Source organism: Chelon labrosus (assembly GCF_963514085.1).
Source record: "Chelon labrosus genome assembly, chromosome: 2".
Taxonomy (NCBI): Eukaryota; Metazoa; Chordata; class Actinopteri; order Mugiliformes; family Mugilidae; genus Chelon; species Chelon labrosus.
Window position 1 is genome coordinate 10,980,008 of NC_140338.1, and position 20,815 is coordinate 11,000,822.

Here is a 20,815-nt window from a genome sequence, read left to right on the forward strand (position 1 = left end):
CTTTGACGAAGCAAAGCACGCTATAACAGGTAAGAATGTGCGTGCCCGTATTTGTGCGCGCAGGCTTAAATGTGCCTCGTTCCACCCCTACTTTTTTATTTTATTTTAAACATATTTAACTCAGGATGTTGACTCAGATTGTGTTTTTATTTACAGCAGACTTATTTAGGCCCGGGGGAAGGTCTCACATACACACACACACACACCTGGTGTGTCGTTTTTGCCGACTCTACAGTGCGCATTATGCTTTTTTTAAAAACCCAAATACGACCCCGTGTTCTCCCCCGAGATCTCAGGGTTCCATCTGTGCCGGCAAGCGCTCTAATTGGCCCCACAACTGTGGCCCCTGAAACTGCTAATCCAATCACATTTGACCGGTCTTTAGAAAAAAGAAAAAAAAAACGGCAAACGACACGCGGCTTTGCAGTAAACGCAACAAGATGTGAAAACAGAAAAGAACAGTGGAGTGTGGAGCCGGGATTAATTGCAGTCAGCCCTCTGTTCACTGAAGGCATCAGCGGGAGTTTAAATACAAACCCAGACCTTCATCTGCCCATGAAGCCATTCACCACAACTTATTTACAGTGTATTTACAAGCTGAGCAGGACCTGTAAAACGTCGAATTTACGAGCTCCCCTTTAATTAGAAATACCGTCTCCTAGAGTTGGGCTGATGAATTGCACGTTCAATTTATCGGCAGGAGGGCGCAGTTCCCGGCTATTGACAGCTTGTCAGAGCATTCCGGTTGACATCACTTTTTCACTTAGAGGAGAAATATACTGCGTCTTTGCTGTATAAAAACCCTGAGGTCATGTTTTCATGTGGGATCCTATTCCTTATTGACTGAAATGGCTGGGGGTAATGCGAATGAGAGCGCTCTACTCTTATCTCTCTATATCTCGATGTCTCCCTCTTTCCTTTTAGATGCATTTACTTAAGAATAAACTTGAGTTTTGCACCACGCGGTCCAAAAAAACAAAACAAAAAGGCCATTGCCACTCCTTGATGGCAGCAGCTATCCCCAGCAGGATGCACAACTCCCCTCCTCCCCTCAACCCATAGGACCCAAAAGCCCCCACTGACAACATTCTGGTGCCAGACACCACAGGGCACCCTCAGAAGGCCCATGTCCATTCTCTGATGAGTAGGGTGACCAGATGTCCCGCTTTGTGCGGGACAGTCACGCATTTTCATTACTTTTCACACGTCCCGCAAATTGAGACGTTGTCCCGCATTGTTATTGACAGTCAGACTCCAGTTTCGAAATGCATGTTTTACAATCTGGCATTTATCAAATAGCTGTTTGGAGAAAGCAGTGAGGGCTGTCATCAGGGGTCGGGGCGGGCTGTTTGATCATGTCAATCAAACTGGGACGCGGACGCAGGTTAACGGCGCGCCCACCAACAACAAACAATGCGAATCAGATCAGAACGGCATGCAGCGCGAGACATGGAGGGAAGCACAACCCGTACGACTGAGAAGAGGAAATGCAGCTATAATAAAGACTGGGAAACTATCTATCCAATGCAAGGCGAGTCTGGTAAAGTTTGCTGTGAAGTTTGCTTGAGTCATTTTTCCGTTTCACACGGAGGTGAATACGACGTGAAACGACACAGACAATGCGAGACAAAACGTGTTGCTCACCTTGTGAACTTGGGAAATTTGCATTTAAGCAAGTTTTTATATATATTTATATTGTAAAATATATTTGTTAAGTTTTTATTTGCAGGCTGTTATGTCCTACTGAATCAATCAGATGGCAAAGTAATGCCATAAGCAAAGGGGCAGAATAGAAATGTTTATTTTTTCTCATAGTTCTTTTAGACTACCTTGATGCATTGGTATCTCCAGTGGTGGACAGTAACAAAGTAAATTTACTTGAGTACTGTACTTAAGTACAGTTTTTGAGTATCTGTACTTTACTTGAGTATTATTTTTGGGGGATACTTTTACTTTCACTCCACTACATTTGAAGGACAAATATTGTACTTTTTACTCCACTACATTTCTGTTGATGCTCTCGTTACTTCTTCTACTTTTCAAAATTCTGAGAAAATAAACAGTTTCTGCTGATTCGCTGATTCGCTACGTCATGCCATACAATCCATACAATGCAGGAAGAAACTGGAGAAACACCTGGAGAAACTCCCACCGAGCACCCGTGGCCTTATCTCAAACCCATGTTTGAGATTTTTGCCACAAAAAGTGATTCATTTCAGTTTAAATGTTTGTTGTGCTTACCGAGAACAAATTATATCACGGCCTACAAGAGCTCGTCTTCCAACCTGAAAAAGCACGTCGCGGTATGTAAAGTAGCTACTGACGTTAGCTAGCTTAATGTTTGTTAAATTGCTGATGAACAAACGTAATTGTATGAACTTGTAGTGAGAGAGAGAGAGAGAGAGAGAGAGAGAGAAGCTGTCTGCAAGAGAAAGAGTGAGGCTATGGATTGTAGAGTGGATTGTATAATGACAATGAAGCTACTTTCCTTTCCTGTATTTCCTGAGATACTTTTTAAATACTTTTACTTAAGTATTTTTTTAAGCAAATACTTTAGTACTTTACTTAAGTAATATTTTGACTAAGCTACTTTTACTTGTATTGGAGTAATATTTGACAAGGAGTATCTGTACTTTTACTCAAGTAGTGAAGGTGTGTACTCTGTCCACCTCTGGGTATCTCACATTGTCCCACATTGTCCCACACAAACGTAGTCTTTGTCCCACGTCTGGCGAATTGGGATCTGGTCACCCTACTGATGAGTCACAACTGTTTTGGAGGCACAAGGGAGACCTACACAATAGTGGGAAGGTGGTCACAATGTTATGCCTGATCAGTGTACGCGGGTGTGGGACAAATCAAGACACAAATTGTGTGAATCACAATTTAATGACTTAACCGTAGTGTGTGAGTAAGACGCACAATGCATAAAGCCGCCTTACGGGAGTTTGTGTGTCCATTTTAATCCACTTCCTGTCCGGTGTGTGTCTTCCTGGACGCTTTGCTTCCTTGACTCTCTTATGACTTGCTTTGAAATCTAATTCTGTGATATCAAGGCCACATTTATTTCGCTGAAACAATGAGTGAAAAGAAAGAACAACAGGATATGGGATATATCATTCTTCGTGTGGGGGAAGCGTGTTTTTATTTTTTCTCTCTCTCTCTCTCTCTCTCTCTCTCTCTCCCCCTCTCTGTGTGAAACAGGTGTTTCCCGCTCCACATGCACAAAGGCACAACCCTCATTTACCACGTCGCTAATGAGGGTGCAGATTGAAATACAATCCGTGTAGGTTGCAATCGGTTAAACAATGATTTCTTGTACGGCGAGTCACGCGGTTGTACGGTATGCATGGATAGATAAGCAGATGGGCGCTCGCTTGGGGATGCCGTATTTGTACATATTAGAATCATTCACTCCAGAGTTAACAAAACTATGTTTATTCAGGCAAAGCTGCAATTTTAACAAGCTCTTTTACCTGCCCAGCTAACACACACACAAGCACACACGCACGCAAGTCATTTTAAAAGAATTATTTGGCAATTTCATGATTAAAATATTCAAACAAATGTGGTTAAACACAAAAAAAGAAGTATTCCAGCTGTAGCACCGAACACATTTACACACTCCTTATCCGTTGTCGCCACCCAGCATGAATACAGGCTCATTGTCTTATTGTGCGACCTTTGCCTCGAGTTCACAGGCCTTTGTCCCGAGACAATGGGGTCCATATTGTAAACCATGCCAGTCAATGCCGTCCGTGCAGCTGCCTTCGAATGGGTGCAGACTGTCCAGGGTCCGAGTTGACGGCTTTGAGGCGGGGACGTGCGCCGCGTCTCGTCTGCTCTCGTGCGTTTTCCGTCCGCGCTGCTTGTGTCTGCGAGACGGACGCCTGTTTTCCAGAATCAGCAGATGGACCTGCGCAATTAGACTCGGCCTTCTTCTGTGTGCAAATGCACACAAACAGAAGAAACCCACACGCGGGCACACAGAGGAAGCACACCCAGGCTGGGTGTGAAGCAGATGTCTCTGAAACACTAGACCTGACGGATACTGTAATGGAGGAGGAAACTGTAGAATGAGTTCTGTGTGACTGTCAGGGCCGGCTGAGGAATCTGTTCTATATATATATTTATATATATCTGCTGGTGAATTTATAATACAATTTTTAACAATTTATTGTTGATCAGGTTAGTTAAACACTATCATATTTATGTTTTGCACGTATAGAGAGTTTAATCTCAAGTAATTTATCACAATTCTGGGCTTAAGTTAAGTAAATTATAAGTTTATTTTCATGCTATTCTTTCTTTTGTGTACCTTAATAGTGCCATACATGCAATAGCTTAGATCAGGCCGATCAGGCATAACATTACGACCACCTGCCCAATATTCAGTTGTGACTCATCAGAGAATGGACATGGGCCTTCTGAGGGTGTCCTGTGGTGTCTGGCAACAGGATGTTGTTATTGGGGGGCCTTTGGGTCCTGTGGGTTGAGAGGAGGGGCCTCTGTGGATCAGGCTTGTTCCATTGCATCCCACAGATACTTGATCCGTTTGGGATCTAGTGAATTTGGAGGTCAGGTCAACACCTTGTGCCGTTTTTCACGTTTTTTTTTTTTTAGTTGTTCCTGAACCGTTTTTGTGTGTGTGTCTGTGTCAGGCTGCATCCTGCTGGGGATGGCTGCTGCCATCAAGGAGTGTCATTGCTATGGGGTGGGGGTGCCTGGTCTGGTCTAGGTGGGTGCTACATGTCTAAGTGACATTCACATAGATGCCAGGTCCAAACGTTTGCCGGCAGAACACTGAATTGTTACAAGATGGTCAATGTTATTTACTGGTGATAATGTTGTGGCTGATTGGTGCAAGCTCACAGCATAGAAAGGTGATCATTTTACCAATGATTTGGTTCACGTTTGCCTCATTACGATAAATATTGATTTTGGAAAAGTGTCTATTTGACTCGATCAAACGAATGGTTCAAACTAGACGTGGAACGGCTGGTTGATCAATAGATTTGTCCGCGTGCAGAAAATCACTTAGCAGCTGTATTAATCCTTTGGCAAGCAGTTCATTAAGGCATTTTTCAATCAAAAATGCTAAACAGCTTTTCAACTTTTTAAGTGTAGTACCTTTTTTATGTCATATTTGATTTTAAATACATAACTTGTCGCTTTGGGACGTTATGAAACCGGTGTTCCTCAATGTTCTGACATCTAATGGGGTAAGTGATTAATGGAGAACACATTTTGTTGATGACTGTGAAGGTTCTCAGTCATCCAGGTCATGGTATATCCAAAAACGTTAAGAAAAATGTCAACATTTCAGGATATTTTGTCAATGAATCGACTATGGAGAAAAGGGCGAGTTGCGGCCCCGTCAGTCATATCCTATCAACAAAAGATAGTTACAAAACTCAGCACATCCTCTCTGCATTTAGCCTTGCCAGTCATGTATTGACCCGCAGTAACAGATAGGCTCAGAGGAAACGAACTTGTGACTGAAAGGTCACGGTTTAAAAAAACTGAGTGGTATGGTAGCTGCGAAAATCCTGGCGGTTTAAATCCCTCCACGGCTACCATCAGGGCTGCGACCTCTGGGCACTTAACCTTTAACTGTTCCAATGGAGCAGCTCTGTGTCCGATAGTGCGAGACTGCGCTTGTGCGCCCGGGCTGCACAGCTCCCAGGTGTGACTGTGCTAATGTGTGAATGTAGTCCTGCCCTTCTATCCCCTCGGCTACTCCCCCCTCCCGTCAGCCATTCATGCAAACACGAATGTGTTCTTTCTTAGTCAATGAGCCCGGCTAAGTGAAGCTGTTGATGGTTTTCTAAACGTGTGGCATATTGAGTTTATTATTCCGGGTTTGAGTGGCGATGCACTGCACTGCCGACAGCGAGCGTGAATTCTGTTTTGTTTGCTCCTGGCTGTGTATCCTGTTGACTGTGCTAAAGATACCAAGTCTTTCCCTCATGCGCTCCCTCTTCCCTCCTAAGATCGAGACGGGGCATCTGGGGAGAAAACGCGCACACTCACACACATATACACACCTCACCCAACAAACACAAACACACGTACGCCACTTACAAGCACAAATACACTGCCACCTGAGTGCAGTGGCACACACAACCCCCAACACGCATGCACACACGCTTGACGACAGGGAATTGCCCACAGAGATGCTCTTTGTCAACAACTTGGAAAAAGCAAGCTATTTAGGGCCTCTGTATTCCAGGAAGGATAAAGCCATCTTATTTGTGTGAAGAGCCTGTGTGAAACAAAACAAGTTATGGCAGTAACCATCACTTTTTTTTTTACCCCCCCCCCCCCGCCCTCCTCTCCGCCCGCCGATTCTTCGCCTGTTTGTGGTGTTCTGCTTCTGAACCGGCGCTAATTGCGTAAAGCAGGGATATATTGCGAATGCAGATCTCCGACGGGCCTGGCGTGATGACGAGCAGATGCACTCGCAGAAGTTTTCCCTCCATGTGTCTGTTTACCAGTTCAATTATCCCTATCGCGTACTGTAGAGATTTGTTGTTCTATCTGGGCGCTCCGGCGTGGATTCCCAACGAAAAAACACCAGTTACTGAAGTAACACGAGGCCCGGCGCTAACGCCGTTCGAGTCCGATTAGCTTGATACGTTTGGGAGTGTGGAAACGCTGAAAAATAAAACCACATAAACGCATCAAATACATTACGCAGCGCGTCTGAAAATATATCTCGTTCAAAGATCTTTATGTTGCAGAAGCATATCTGTTTTTGTTTGCGACGTTCACAGAAGGCTTTAGGGTTCAGATTTTCATACTTCGAATCTGCAAACAAATGAGTCCTTTCCTGTCCATTGTTGTGGCGGAAGCTTAAACGCCGTGTGAATGTGCTCTCTGAACGCACTTCCAGTTATTCTAAGGGAGAACGCGCAGCCCACGGGCGTCCATATGTAATCCTCGCATTCTGTTCATGTTTTAGGAACTTGAATCCATCCAGCGTGCGCTCCTGAAAGGGAATCGATGCTCGAGACCTCTGGCTAGAGCCTGAATGTGAGATCTGACCAGCATAAGAGGAATTTTTGATCAAATATGTTCCTCGCTGGCAGTGGTTAAGCATTGATGAAACGAGGAGCGAACAAAGTTTTGCACGCCCATGCCTTTCTTTTGTTCCCAACTCGAAGAAAATAAAACATTCTCTTGCCATCTCTGAATATACCTCTGTAAAGAAAGCCTAAAGAAACATTAACATACATGCGGAACGACGTGTCTCTGCTTCAGAGCTAAACATTCATTCCAAGCATTGTGATCCGTCTGCTAGCGCCACTGAATCATTGTGTTTTCAATGCATCTGCCTGCTCTGGTTTGCTGATTGGAGCACATCAGCACACCAGGGATATGAAATTGCAATAAGATCCAGGCCTTCACCCTGCGTGATTTGAATATGAAATGATTAGGTTATTGATTTTGGTTATTTGGGTCTCCTGCCCGAGGAGATATTGTGGCGGCGCAATCACCGCGGCTGACATTTAGCACTGTGTTTACCTTCGCTGTCACCATTGATTGCCTCAAAATCACCGCCCATACATCCCGCCGGAGCTCATTGTAGCGTCAGTTTTACGCCGTTTCGGAAAAAAAAAAAGTGATGGATGCAGCTTATCAAAAATGCAACAGTTGCGGTCTGTGTCGGTGCATAAAATAAGCACATTGCCCTGCAATCACGGCACGGTGTTTCTCGCAGGTTTGCATTTCAAACACCGTTGAATCTCATTACGAAGACGGCTGATGCAATTCATATCTGTGTTGTATTACTCCAAAATAGGTCTTTAACATACGCTTGATAACACAGGGAGGATGTTTATAGCGTTTATAGCCAGCGAGACAGATGAGGGTTAGAACTTAAATCCAAGGAAAACTGCCTGCTGAATACTGAAGCCTCATCCCAGCAGGGAACGGTAATAAGTCTTGATATTTATTTTTTTCTTCTATGTATTATACTTCCAGGTACATTTCTAGCTCTGAACAACCACCCCGATGTGCCTCCTCAATCCCAGTAAACTTTGAAGAAAATCTCTTCTTCGGTTTAGATTTCTTTTTTTCGATCTTGTGTTTCCGGAGAGAAGTGAAAATGTAATATCTAACAGAAGTGTTTGCTGACAAATACTCCCATATCACTGTGGACATGTGTCGTGAGACATTTCCCACGCATCGCTGCTCTGAAGCCGCGCCGCCGTCAGTGTTGCTCGAAAAGACTGCGGCGTTTAATGCCTTATATGATATGTGAAAGAAGAAGATTCCCTTTGTGTCCAGCGATGCACTTTCCTGCACATAAGTCAAGGTGACGTTCTGCAAATGAACGTACTCTCCCCTTTAGGTGGACCTCTCCGCGTTTTCCAACGCCATTCTCTCAGCAGTTAGGCAATCCAGCATTAAGTGCCTTCTTTTATATTTATATACCCGTGTTGGTGCTTATGCATTATTAAATGCCCAGTAAGCATCCCCAGAAAGGCTCCTTTGAATAAATATTTCATATACACAGTTCATATCTGCTGTTATGCAAGAGCAAAGGTTCGGCCCTAATGTCTAATGCAGATTTCTTTCTTTTTTTTTTTTTTTTTTTTTGCCTAACTGAATCAGTTGAGTCTAGTTTTTGAAGTCTGCTGATTCGGGAAAAAAAATAAATGTTTGAAAGTTTGCGTGTGCGTGTTTCCGAGAAAGCATCGGGATCCAGCATTGAGGAGTAAGGGCCTCATTATGTAGAGTCTCTGCAAGTCTTTCTTGTAATGTTAGTTTGAAATGGAAAACAATGGGCGGGGAGCACCTGGAGATGTTTTGTTTTTTTGTACAGAGACTGATATGGAAGATGGAAGAGTCGGAATGAAAGAAGCCAACGCTTAGAAGTAGACTGGATGCAGGATGGCAGTTAGGGTTGAGAATAAATAAAAGGAACAAATAGCTGGAAAAAAGAAGAAGATAAATGGATGATAAAGCTCAAAAACAAGAGCGAGTATGAAGACTGGAGAGTCCTCTCCTGCAAACCAAACCCCGGCCCTTTCATGAGGGTTTAAATCTAGGTCATGAGTGTCGTATCCTGCCTGTTTGTCTCCCTCCTCTTTAATGCAGCATCATTCACTGCTGAGGTGGCTGTTCTCTGTGCTGTACAGGACAACTTTCTCTCCCTCCCTCCCTCTCTCCTCTTCTTCTTCTCTCGCAATCACACGGACACACATACACTCACACACGAACTCGCTCAGCCGCTGGCTTTAAGGCAAGGCTCTGACAGATCCATTGTGACAGTACTGGGTTTAGAGCGCAGTGACAGAGAGGGAGAAGAGAGGGAGACGGCGACGGGGAAGAGAAAGGGTGGTATGAAGGAGAAGACGGATGAATCAAAGGCAGGAAAACAACAGCAGCGGCAGTGAAATCAGCATCGCTGCGTCTCTAGTTGACTTAATTGATTTCATCAGGTTTTGAAACCATTAACCTCCCCCCCAAATAGGTGAACCCAGACTTGAAAGACCTATGTACGTATGGCTGTGCGCTTATAGCATGCATATGGCAGATTTGTTTGTTGTGTGCATCGGTTAATTTGTTTTTGTTTACTTTCTTATTACCTAAGGATACTCGAATCACCCAGTCTTATATGCGTCTTAGTGTTTTTTTTCCCCCCGCAGTATATAAAGAGTGTATTTTCCAACATTTTGAGTATTTCACCGAGCTAACGCTATAACCCAATATGGAGTGGAAGTGAAGCAACAGCCTGTGATTCATTATCCTCCCAAAGTAAAGCTGTAGACTACTTAAAGCTGAGCAGTCATCAAATCAAGCGTGTGTTATGCTGTGATAATTGTGTTGATGCAAAGGGCTCTTCTGCAGTAGCATTACATAAACACAACTCTACCAACTTGTATAAACTAACATATGATCTTGCACAATTAGTGTTGTGGAGAATGCACGACTTCAGCGAGCACATGATCGTTCATGGACAGGACGAAGAAAGTTCATGGACAGGACGCAATCATCTTGGGTGGTGCTTAAACCGGGATGCAGTAATATTTTCTGTGGGGACCATTTTAGGTCTGGAGAAGCTCACATGAAGAGTAAAAAACACAGACAAGATGCTAGCTGCCAAATAAGGTTGTGTGAAGTGAAACAACTTACAAATTCTGAGTATGGCCACTAGCTTATGCTGCTTGCAGGGTATAAAGTTGCGGCAAACTGATTCTGATTGACGACGGCCATTTCAGAAAACGCACATCCCTGTTACGCCGTGGATCTTTACAACCATTCACAGAAGTTGAATGGTGCCGATCATCAAGGAGGTTGCTAGTGTCCTGTAGCAATTAGGAATTTGAAAGTGGTAAGATGCAGACGTTGAAAGCAGATGAAAATACAATGTCAAATACTTATTGTGTGTGAGCGTCAAGCTTCGTCGCAACTCTCTACACCTTGAGAGTCAGACTATCACAAGTGAACGACAAGATGGAAGCATAGACTGTAGGAAAAAAGTGTGCGCCATGACTGTTGCAGTATAGGTCATAAGCTCCACCTCCTCCATATTAGTGGATGGGACTTGGGCCAAACTAAAACACTAAAGTACACATCAAATAATTTTTTTTCAAGGATGGTTTCTGTCATTTTAGGCAATTAATATAATACTGATGTATGTTCAGTGTCAATTTTCCTGCAAAGTTTTTGTTTAGTTATTTGATGCTATATAAACAGGATGTGACATCATGATTAATGACAGTTGCCATTGACAACCAATCAGTGAAGAGGTCCTGTGGGACCGTGAGAGTAAGAAAAACTATAAAAAATGAAGTGTAGTATATAATCCCAACATTTCTTTGTAAATGGCGGAGGTAGAGGAGAGCGCAGTATTAACCAAACACGAACGCAGTGGGCAGTACTGCGCAGACTCTGGCTCCAAACTCACACGATGGTGTCCCGGGAATTCTAGCATCCGTGTCGCCAATAGGAGGTAGTGGAGACTCGCTGTCCATTTTATTTAATATTTTTTTACAGTCTGTGAATGGATGTAGCTAAAGGTTGGTGGGCGTAGACCAAAACCACTTTTGCTAGACTCAGTGGATTTAAGCAGTACCAGTTTATCTGACGTTATCCGTCTTCTCTGTTACGATTGGATTTAGCGTTAGCTCTGCCACGTATACAGTTCAATAACCACAATGTTGTAGCTTTTAAGTAAATAGTTCTAATAGTTCAGAAAATGAGATTACACACATAGCCAAGGCTAGCTGTTGGATGATGTGTTTGCTAGGGCGTCTTAGCTCGGTTAGTTAGCCTTTAGCATGACTTAATTGGTTTGCTGTTGCATTTTTCTCCGTGTTGATTCAATGTTACTACAGCAATACCTGCAATACGTATGGTGTGATGGTATACACACAGGTATTATTATTATTGTTATGACATAAGTAGGTCAGAAAAAAAACTTTCCAATCTTCGACCTCTCTCTTGCTAGCTAGCTAACTAGCTGTAGTCAGTGATTAAGTTTATCTATAATTTTATTTAGTGTAATTATCAATTTCTAATATTTTTATTGGGCAAAGCAGTTGTCAAAATCAAAACATATATATATATTGGGCTAATCTGTCGGCTAGTCACTGTGTTTTGAGAATTCTAGGAAAGTATAGTATGGGAAATATTTCTCCTGTTACAGTTGACAGTTCTGACATCTCAGGGCTTTTTTTCATAAAACTCCAGTCAAATATTTGACGGCACAGATTGACAGGGAGAAGAAAAGACAAATGTCCTTGGCTATTAGCTTTCTTTAAGATCCCATCGATTCCCTCTGATCGGTTTTGGCTTTCTCTGTCTCTCACTGCCTCTCGCCATCCTCTCTGTCTCCGTCCCTGTGTCACTGCAGTTTAAATCCATCCCTCAGTCTCTTATTTTTCCTTCCTGACCTCTTCCATATATTTCCTACTTCATCTTTTCCCCTCCTCTAATATATTCTCCTCTCTCTCCACCCCACCCATCTCCTCCTTTCCTCCTCTCCTCCTCTCCTCCTCCTCTGTCAGTTCTTGCTCCACGCATCCCCACCTTAGCCCGTCTTGTCTCGTGAGAGCGGAAGGGGCGCATAGAGTTGATTAGACTGGAGCATTAGAAAAAAATTCAGAGCTGAGCAGAGCGTGGTGTCTAGCCGCCAGGCAGAGAGGAATCAAAACGGCTGCGCCTTACAGACGAGGTCATTGGCGGTGGATTTTCAGGGTGGTTTCGGTGCATCGGGTTTCTGGGAGCATCCTCGGAGCAGTCAGAGGCGGCGATGCGGAAACTGCAGCGCTCCGGTCAAAGCCAGAGCCTCCCCAGATGCAATTTTCTGACGGGCGTTGCATGTCTAACACGGAGAGAGAGGATGAGGTGCTCAGCCCAAAGCTTTCAACTCTTTTGTGCGGAAATGATTTTAAAGGGATATGTCTTCTTTCTGTTTTTTTTCCTCTCTTTTTCTTTTAAATACGAACCTCTAAACTATAGCACAGTTTTAAGCTTCTTTACAGAGGAACAGAGGGAACTGGACGCATCGCTGCCCACACTTTTGCATAAGACAATTTTGTCTTATGCAAAATGCAAAAGAGGCCTGATTCAAGCCTGATCTGCTCCGTCACAGTCCATTATCCCTTATCGTAACGTGTTCAAACAGAATAAATGCTTTGATTAAATTAAATGCTGCATAAAGGCGAAATGAAACCGATAATATAAAACCCACCTTTGTGTTACATATGACAAGACAGCGCCAAACTGTTTATTTTTCACCGAGGAGGACATTAAATCGAGGCCCCGCTGACTAAAACATGTCACACTGATGTGGGGGTGACCTATACCTTTAAGGCTGCACTCCAGCACTCTGCAGTACTTCGCTGCTCAACCACACAAAGGATTTACAACCAGCGCTGTGTGAAATAAATTGCCAGCCGGGCCACTTGTCTTCAGGGCACTGATGACAATTGTGTGCACATTCCTACACACACACACACACACACATATGCGCTCGCCCGTGTGTATATATACTGTACATGTTCAGAAATAGCTAGTGGGAGCATGCACTCCGCTGCATCTGTCTGCACCAGCCAGATATATAGATTCAAAATGAGGGACGCAAGCTGACATGACTGTTTGTCTCGTCGAGTTAAGATTTGGCCGGCAACAAACATGTGACACTGACTCATTATTAATTGTGATTTTAATGTGGTCCGAGGGGGCTTGTATGCGAACTCCCGCTTTCCCAAAACACGCATGCAACAGTACGGATACGTGTTGTGGCTGAGACGTCGGGGCGCTCATATCGTCGGGAGTTGACAGTATGTTTTCCCCGAGACCTCCAGTCCCTCCGAGGGGCCACTCGCTGCTAATCAGTTTCTTAGGCTTCATCAGGCACAGGGCAATTATGAGGGCGGGCCTTCCCTTCAGAAATCACTCATGGTGGCAAACGTGTGCATGCTTGTTATTTGTGTCTGTATGTGTGTGTGTCTTTGTTTGCATTTTTCATACTCGGCGCGAGCTTGCGCACGCGTGTGCTCGGGTCTTACGTCTCTCATTATAGGCCACAGGCCACACTCCCACCAGGTTCCACCCTGATTAGTCATCTCTTCGGCTCCACACTGCCAAATTAGCTACCTGAATGTGTGTGTGTGTGTCTGTGCGCATGGTCACTCTAATCAAAATTCTCCCAGCCTGTCTACCTTTGCTGATGATAATTTGCCACAGTACCTATACCCACTCACACTCACCCACACAACCTCATTCCAAACCTCTCCATCACACACACACACACACACACACATAGAAATGGTCCACGGTGGTTAAACCTACCCTAGCAAGCCAACTGGAGGTAATTTACCGTAGCTTGGCGGACACATGCCATTTTACTGAACATGGTGCATAGCCCCCTGAGCTTTGTTCCGCTCAGACTTCTCTCCAGCAGAGCAAAGAACGAACAAGTGAAAAGACTAAAGCGAGGGAAGAAAAGAACAGGTGAGGAAAAACTAAGTGAAGCAAAATGGCAAGGGAAGCAGGGGGGGAAAAAAAAAAGAAGCATGCATAAACCGCCCGCGTTTCTTCATGTGCAATTACAGCACGCTGCAAATTCAAACCCGGTGCGACTGAATATGCGTATAATACGACATTTGAAGATATATGCATCAGCGTGTCATTATATTTGGACAAACACATTATTCCTCAGGCTGCGTTCGACAAATATCTCAAATCACTTCCTGAAATTGAAGGGCTTAACTAATGACGAGCGTGTTTTCTTTCCAAACAGAAGAGATGGTTTTCTTCTGCTCTAATTATGGAGAGTATACAGTTACGGCTACAAAATACTCGAATTTTTGAAGCATCTACGTCTTTTCTTCTTCTTCTTCGATCTACCGCGTAGGCAGCTTTCCCTAATGTGCACGGTATCCTTTTAGGGCGCGGGGTGGACTACAAATGCAGCATGGACACATTTGAGGCTCTCTGCCTGGAGGCTGAGAGAGCAGGGCATCTGGTCTCCTAGCGATAAGCATGTGTGTGTGTGTGTGTGTGTGTGTGAGCGAGCGAGTGTGTGTGTGTGAGTGAAAAGGCGCGCATGCGGGTGCGCGGGACGCATGTTGACAAGGTAGCCCAGTCCGGTCAGCACTCATTAGCGAAAGAGAGAATCCCAGAATGAGGAGTGCTGTGACAGGCAGGACTCTCGTTAGGGGACCGCAGCACACACACACCCACCCACACACACACACACGGGGGTCAGGCTGCCTTGGTGCACGGAATGAGCCCAACATCAATTAGTTCATGGATGCATGCAATATAGTCTGTGAGTGTAGCGGCCTCGGCAACAGCTCTGTTAATGCCGACCCTGTAGGAAATGAAGATTCAGGGCAGAAAAATATAGGACATAGAGACCGTGTCACTTATTCATGCAAGACGACTGGGGGCGGGAGAGGGGGGGAGCAGATTGTCCTCTTGGTACACTAAATAATATAGTGTTGTTAAGACAGTTAACCAAATTAATTGCGCTAATTAAATATAAATTCTCAAAATAAAAAGAGAGTATCTACAGTACTTATAGTATATCCTTCTAAACTTTGTTGCCAGATAGTTGAGAAATGCGGCGCGTACTCGTGAAATAATTAACAGATGTCTTCTGCGTCGAGATGGATGGGAACAGCAGGTGAGTCCCAGGTCTTGGATCTAGGGGAGGGATATTTGTTTTGGTCTGATCCTGCTTATTAGCTGATGTTTTGCTCCGTCTTATGCAGATGCTCCTTACTGCTAGGGAGCATCTCGAGCGGGATATGAGAGGCTCGAGATACGAGATATTGAGTCTAATTTCTTAAAAAAATGAATATATATGTGGCTTCATTATTTCATCATTTTTACAGTGAGTAGGTTCAGAGGGGACATGCGATGTTTTCCAAACCTTATGCGCGCTATCAACTGATGGATGCAGAGTGCAAACGCTGTGCATATGTTCTGATAATTAGCACAATTACCGCCTGTTTAATCCTAATATATTAACCGATCAACACGTTGAGATAATGAAAGGAAACAGGTTAGATAAACAGGGGCGATGCTCCGGGCCATCGTCGTTGTTTATGCATTATGGACTCTGTAGATGGAACATATTTCAATGTGATTATGCGAACATATGGAAGTATGCAGCCCTGCTGAATTATGGACGTAACTTGAGTGATTTCGAGTTTGGATCGGCCCTGGACTGCCGCGGGCTGTCACGCAACTATTGTCTATGAGCAGTGAGCACGGATGGACGGAGAGGGTTAATTAACTGATGGGCGAGAAGGTGGCGGAGCATACGAGGGGGGTGGGGGTGGGGGTGGGGTGGGGCGGCGGGTGATGGAATAAGCTTTTGAATTATGAAACAGAGGAACGCTGGTGGCTGGTGGCGTCCGGCCATATGTCAGCATGCGCCTTCCTCTGTCTAGCTGGGGACAGCTGGTCAGATTGCTCACGTTCAACCGAGTTAGGGACCAATCAATCAAAAACGGAGGGGCAGCTCGTTCACTTGTTTAAGTGGAGGCAAGAATAATACACAGGAGTCTGTTGTGAGTCTATCGCTTTAGGGCCGTGAGGGATTTGTCAAGAACTGTTAAGGGATATAAAATTGCGCTCAATTGGAATCAGTTGCACCACCGGATATTTAGGAGGCAGTACGTTGGTAGCATTTGAGGTTATTGAAGAGAAAGCCTGAGGTGATCCAAGAAATTGTGGGACTGAAACCTAACTCTTCCATTAACTGTTATTTTTTCTTCATCTGGTATTTTTTTTAGTTTTAGTTTGTGTATCAGAGCTGTGCTGCTGTTTTGACCAGTACTTAAAGGGGAACTACTGTTTTTTACAACCTGGACCTTATTTCTGGCACAAAATACGGTAGTTTACTCACCCATATAACTTTGCTGTAATTCATATTCCTTCGGGAGATAATTAGCTCAGCGTATCTAGTGGGAGTGAATGGGGCACCGAAACGCAGCCTCTAAATAACGCATTATCTGCCGCGAAACTCATTCATTTCACCAATATTTTGTTATTGTACGCTAGTGCTATTCCCCGGTGAGTCCGGAGTTACGTGTTATCATCAAAAAACTAGCAGTGACTAATTATAGGCAAGCAAGCCGACCGTCGCAGGTGCGCGCGGCGCTCAGCGACGACATCATCCAGGTCAGAAGACATCATCCGGGGTTTATAGGTCAATCTACAGACCCTGGATGATGATAACAGCTAACTCCAGACTCAACGGGGAATAGCACTAGCGTACGATAACAAAATATTGAAAATATTGAAATGAACAAGTTTCGAAGCAGATTATGCGTTATTTAGAGGCTGCGTTTCGGTGCCCCAGTCACTCCCACTATATGGATATACGCAGATCTAAATATCTCTCGAAGGAATACGAATTTCCTAAAAGTTATATGGGTGAGTAAACAATCGTATTTTATGCCAGAAATAAGGTCCACGTTGTAAAAAACAGTAGTTCCCCTTTAACAGAAAAATAGGTGTTTTATTGATTTTTTTTGTGCCAGGCTGGTTAAAACACTTCGGATTCTGTAAATGTGCAGCATCTTCGTTATATTTCTTAAAATTACAGGGTAGTGCTGTGGTTTTTGAACTCATGAAGGGAAGGTGGTAAGCTTTCGCGGACTTATCAACGGGAAACGTAAAGCAAATGTAAAGTCTCTTCCAGTCATGTAAAAGCTAAAACTGATAATGGTGGGCGACCAGACATTTTGGATAAAATACTGAATGCAAATGTTCAAACTGAGATAAAATTAAGTTCCGTTTTTTTTTTTTTTTTTTATCACAATAATTCGAAATGCATTTTCGTTCAAAATTTATTCTGACATCGACAAAAGGCCAGAGTCAATAAAATCCCAGATGACTACAACGCTCTTATCGCGCTCCCCTTCGTTCCCTGAGATTCAGATTGTGCAGAGCCCACATGCCTCTGGGTGTATCCGTCTGTCTGTCTGCAGTGTGTGGCCTTTTTTTATATTTTTTTTTTGTCATTGCAGACTCTCAGAGGGTGCGTTATGCAGATGTAGTATGTTTCTGGTGCTTATAAAAAGGTCTGCGTCGTTCTGTCATTCTTCTATCAGTAAAAATGCATATTTCCAGATAACAGCAACCGTGGCAGTGGCTAATGTGTGCGGGAGGGACCGTGCAAAGAGCGGCTACTTGCCATGGAGGCATGGCATGATGGAGATGGCTGGTTATTGTCTTATAGTCTCTGCTGGGCCAAAATGATATGGTCACGCTGATCAATAGTCTCTGTTACACATGATGTATTTCCCATGGCTCTGGCTGTCTGCTTTGCTCCATCTGTCCTCGGGTGTTGCAAATTTCTGCAGCCTCTCTCTCTCTCTCTCTCTCTCTCTCTCTCTGCCAGTCACACACAAACACACACAGACTTGACATGCTTGTTTACTTGGAGCTGGGTTATGGGTTCCCCCGAGAACAGCGAACATTTAGGCACAAAATAAGACCTTCAAACTACTCCCATGAAAAAAAAAAGGATGTGTATTTGACTAGGATGATTGAATAATGCCGGTGACACGTTTTGACCCTTTTTTTTTTAAACTCTCGAAAAGCACGATACAAAAAACGTTCAGCATCTTCTGAGGAAATCCGTAAATATCCTCACTTTTCGTGAATTTACGAGCGGAGAAATACAGCAGTTGAATTGTTTGTTGCGGGACTGGAATAACGCTGGTCTGCTTAATCGGAAAGAAACGCAGACGAGATGATGCTCGCCGGTATGCCACCGATACGACTTATGTCAAAGACCCTCCTCTTTATTAATTGTTTGTCGCTGATGGGGCGTGAAATGAACAATTAGATTGGGACATCAATACATTTCACACTTTGATACTGATGTGAAATATCATCTGAAGGGAATCCTAATATAGGCAGGAGCATATTTATGCCAACGTGTAGCCCAACACGTAGCATTTAGTCTCTCAATTCTCTAGTATGTGTGTTCATTCTTTTTGCAAGATCGTATGGGGACTCTGAAGAGACGACAACAAGACATTTTTTAGAATAACTTAATGACGGATAAACTACTTAGCTCAAATTAAACAAACGCGTATCGAATCACGCATTGCAAATATTGCACATTTATGCCCCAGTGCAGGATGTGCACTAATACGTGCATAATCGTGTATAATTAAATGGATCAGTTTCCAAAGTTTTCAAAGCTTAGACCTAATCTTGTTCTTCTTGTTGATTGATATTCTCTTATACAGTCTTTTAAGCAGGCTCTATAGAAAAGCCTTATTTTCCAACCAACGGACATCCCTAATCCATGCCTAACTTTGATATTGCCGAAAGTTGATTCATATTGAGCTGTTAATGATAGCTAGTGCTGCTATTATACTTCTTAATCATCTGTTTCTTCCAGTATTGTTTAAGACAAATATTGATTCTCACCGAGCCCACGTCGATATGACTCTCTAGGAAGCTGCACCCACCTGAGTGAAGTGCTGTTAAAATGTCATAAATCTTTGTAGGTGTCCGTTGTTTAAGCTGCCTATCAGTAATATTCAAGAACGTTAAAGAGAGGCAGCTGGACTTGTAGAGTTTCTTGAAGACGTAGCTTCTTCAGTTCCAAGTTGATGTTTCAATAGGAGCATCCGTGGGTGTAGGCCATCAGAAAGTTGCTTGACTAGTGTCTCAAGCAAGTTGCTGCACTTACAGATGTTCCTGTTAAACCTCATCTCGCCACCGGCCCCTTGGAACTGAAGAAGCTACTTAGATGACTGGCGAAAACATCTTCAAGAAACCTTTTGGATACAGCATGAGAACCTTCCCAGACACATCTATCAGTAATAATACAGAAGCTGATCTGTTTCTTAAAATATCCAGGAATACTTTTTATAGGTGCGCTTGGTAAACTGTTAACGAATCTGCAGCTGTGAAAAGAAATTGTGAAAATTCACTGTTAGCGCCAATGCTCGCTGGTGATTTTCGTGCACTGATACACTCATGACGGCACCCCGTGCTTTTACAGACGTGCCCCGGTGGCCTGCATGAGGCATCTTAAAGTGTTAAGACGTGGCAAGCAAGTGAGCAAATCCCTCTCTGTGTGACATTTGCAGGCCTGTATGGTGTCAGAAACACTGAGCTGTGAGAGAAACAGCTCACCACAAGACCGTCTGGGCTCAGCAGGAAGTACCTCCGCGTCTACTTCCAGGTCAACCTCGGACGTCATGTGGACCAGATGCTTGCTCTTCATCTCAGCCTTGTTTGCCCCAATTGCCACTGGTAAGAGATCACCCTTCCTTTTCTTTCCTTTTTTTTTTCTTAATCATAGTAGAGTTTTGTTAAAGATAACCTCCAAATGACTCTAAAGTTACACATCTACAGTACATGCAGCAACAGAAAAACGAGAGGCTGTGGTTTGGAAGTATTTACTGACCGCCAGCAGCTAGCTCATTGTTAACCAACGTTAAGTACGCACAACTCACATGGATTTTTGACAGCAAGACCAACGCAGGTGGTCACACAGCCACATATTACTGGCTCGCTGGCACTCTTTGGGTAGAACAGTGTCATGGTTAATGCAGTTCATGTTGTTAGGAGCAGCTGACAAGTCTGCTTAGACTAAGGCCTATAGCTGCAAGTTTAAATATTAAAAAATATATATATATATATATTATTATTATTTGTCGCAGTGCTATTGTAAGGAGCTCCATTTCATTTGTGTTTTCCCCCCTGCTAGCGCTGCATAAATCTGCAAACGCTCGCAGGCGTGTGTCAATTTATATACATATTTACAGCACATGCAGCGATCCGATGTATATTTTTGGTTTTGCATGTGTTAATCTGCCATATAAGAAATCAGATAGTCCCAAACTGCAGTGTGGTACCTTATTTTAGAGCTTTCACTCCTCAGCCACCTTCACATTTATGTCGCTCTGTACATTTATACAAACTGGACGCACACATGCACGCTGCAGATGCAGCCCCAGTAGGCCATCTGTATGTTTCTTCTCCTCCCCTGCGACGGTGGGCTTTGAAGTCTCCAAGAGGGAGCTCTGGCCCACTTGGACTTAATCCTATTAATGGCTGCTGTCAATCATAACGCGTGACACATACACACATGCATGCACACATGTATGACTCCTGGTGCCATACATGCACACAGATGATACACTTTGAACACTGGAATACCGCGCACCCTCATTGGCACAGATCCTTCTTAATAACACGCACACACACACACACGCAAGAAGTGCTCACGGGCAGCCGCTAACACACACGTGCACACACCAAGAGATGAGTTTGAGTCAAAGGTATTTGCATCAGCGTCTAAAGAATAAGT

The 20,815-nt window shown here is 43.8% G+C and overlaps 1 protein-coding gene across 1 annotated transcript in view; it reads left to right on the top strand.

Annotated features, from left to right (window-relative positions):
• The first annotated feature begins 18,967 nt into the window (after positions 1 to 18,967).
• Positions 18,968 to 20,815, top strand: part of adgrl3.1 (adhesion G protein-coupled receptor L3.1) — a 96,308-nt gene continuing 94,460 nt past the window's right edge. The window contains exon 1 of the mRNA XM_084556912.1: positions 18,968 to 19,755. Coding sequence (XP_084413038.1) covers positions 19,596 to 19,755 — 160 coding nt within the window. The 5' untranslated portion in view covers positions 18,968 to 19,595. The remainder of the gene's footprint in view (positions 19,756 to 20,815) is intronic.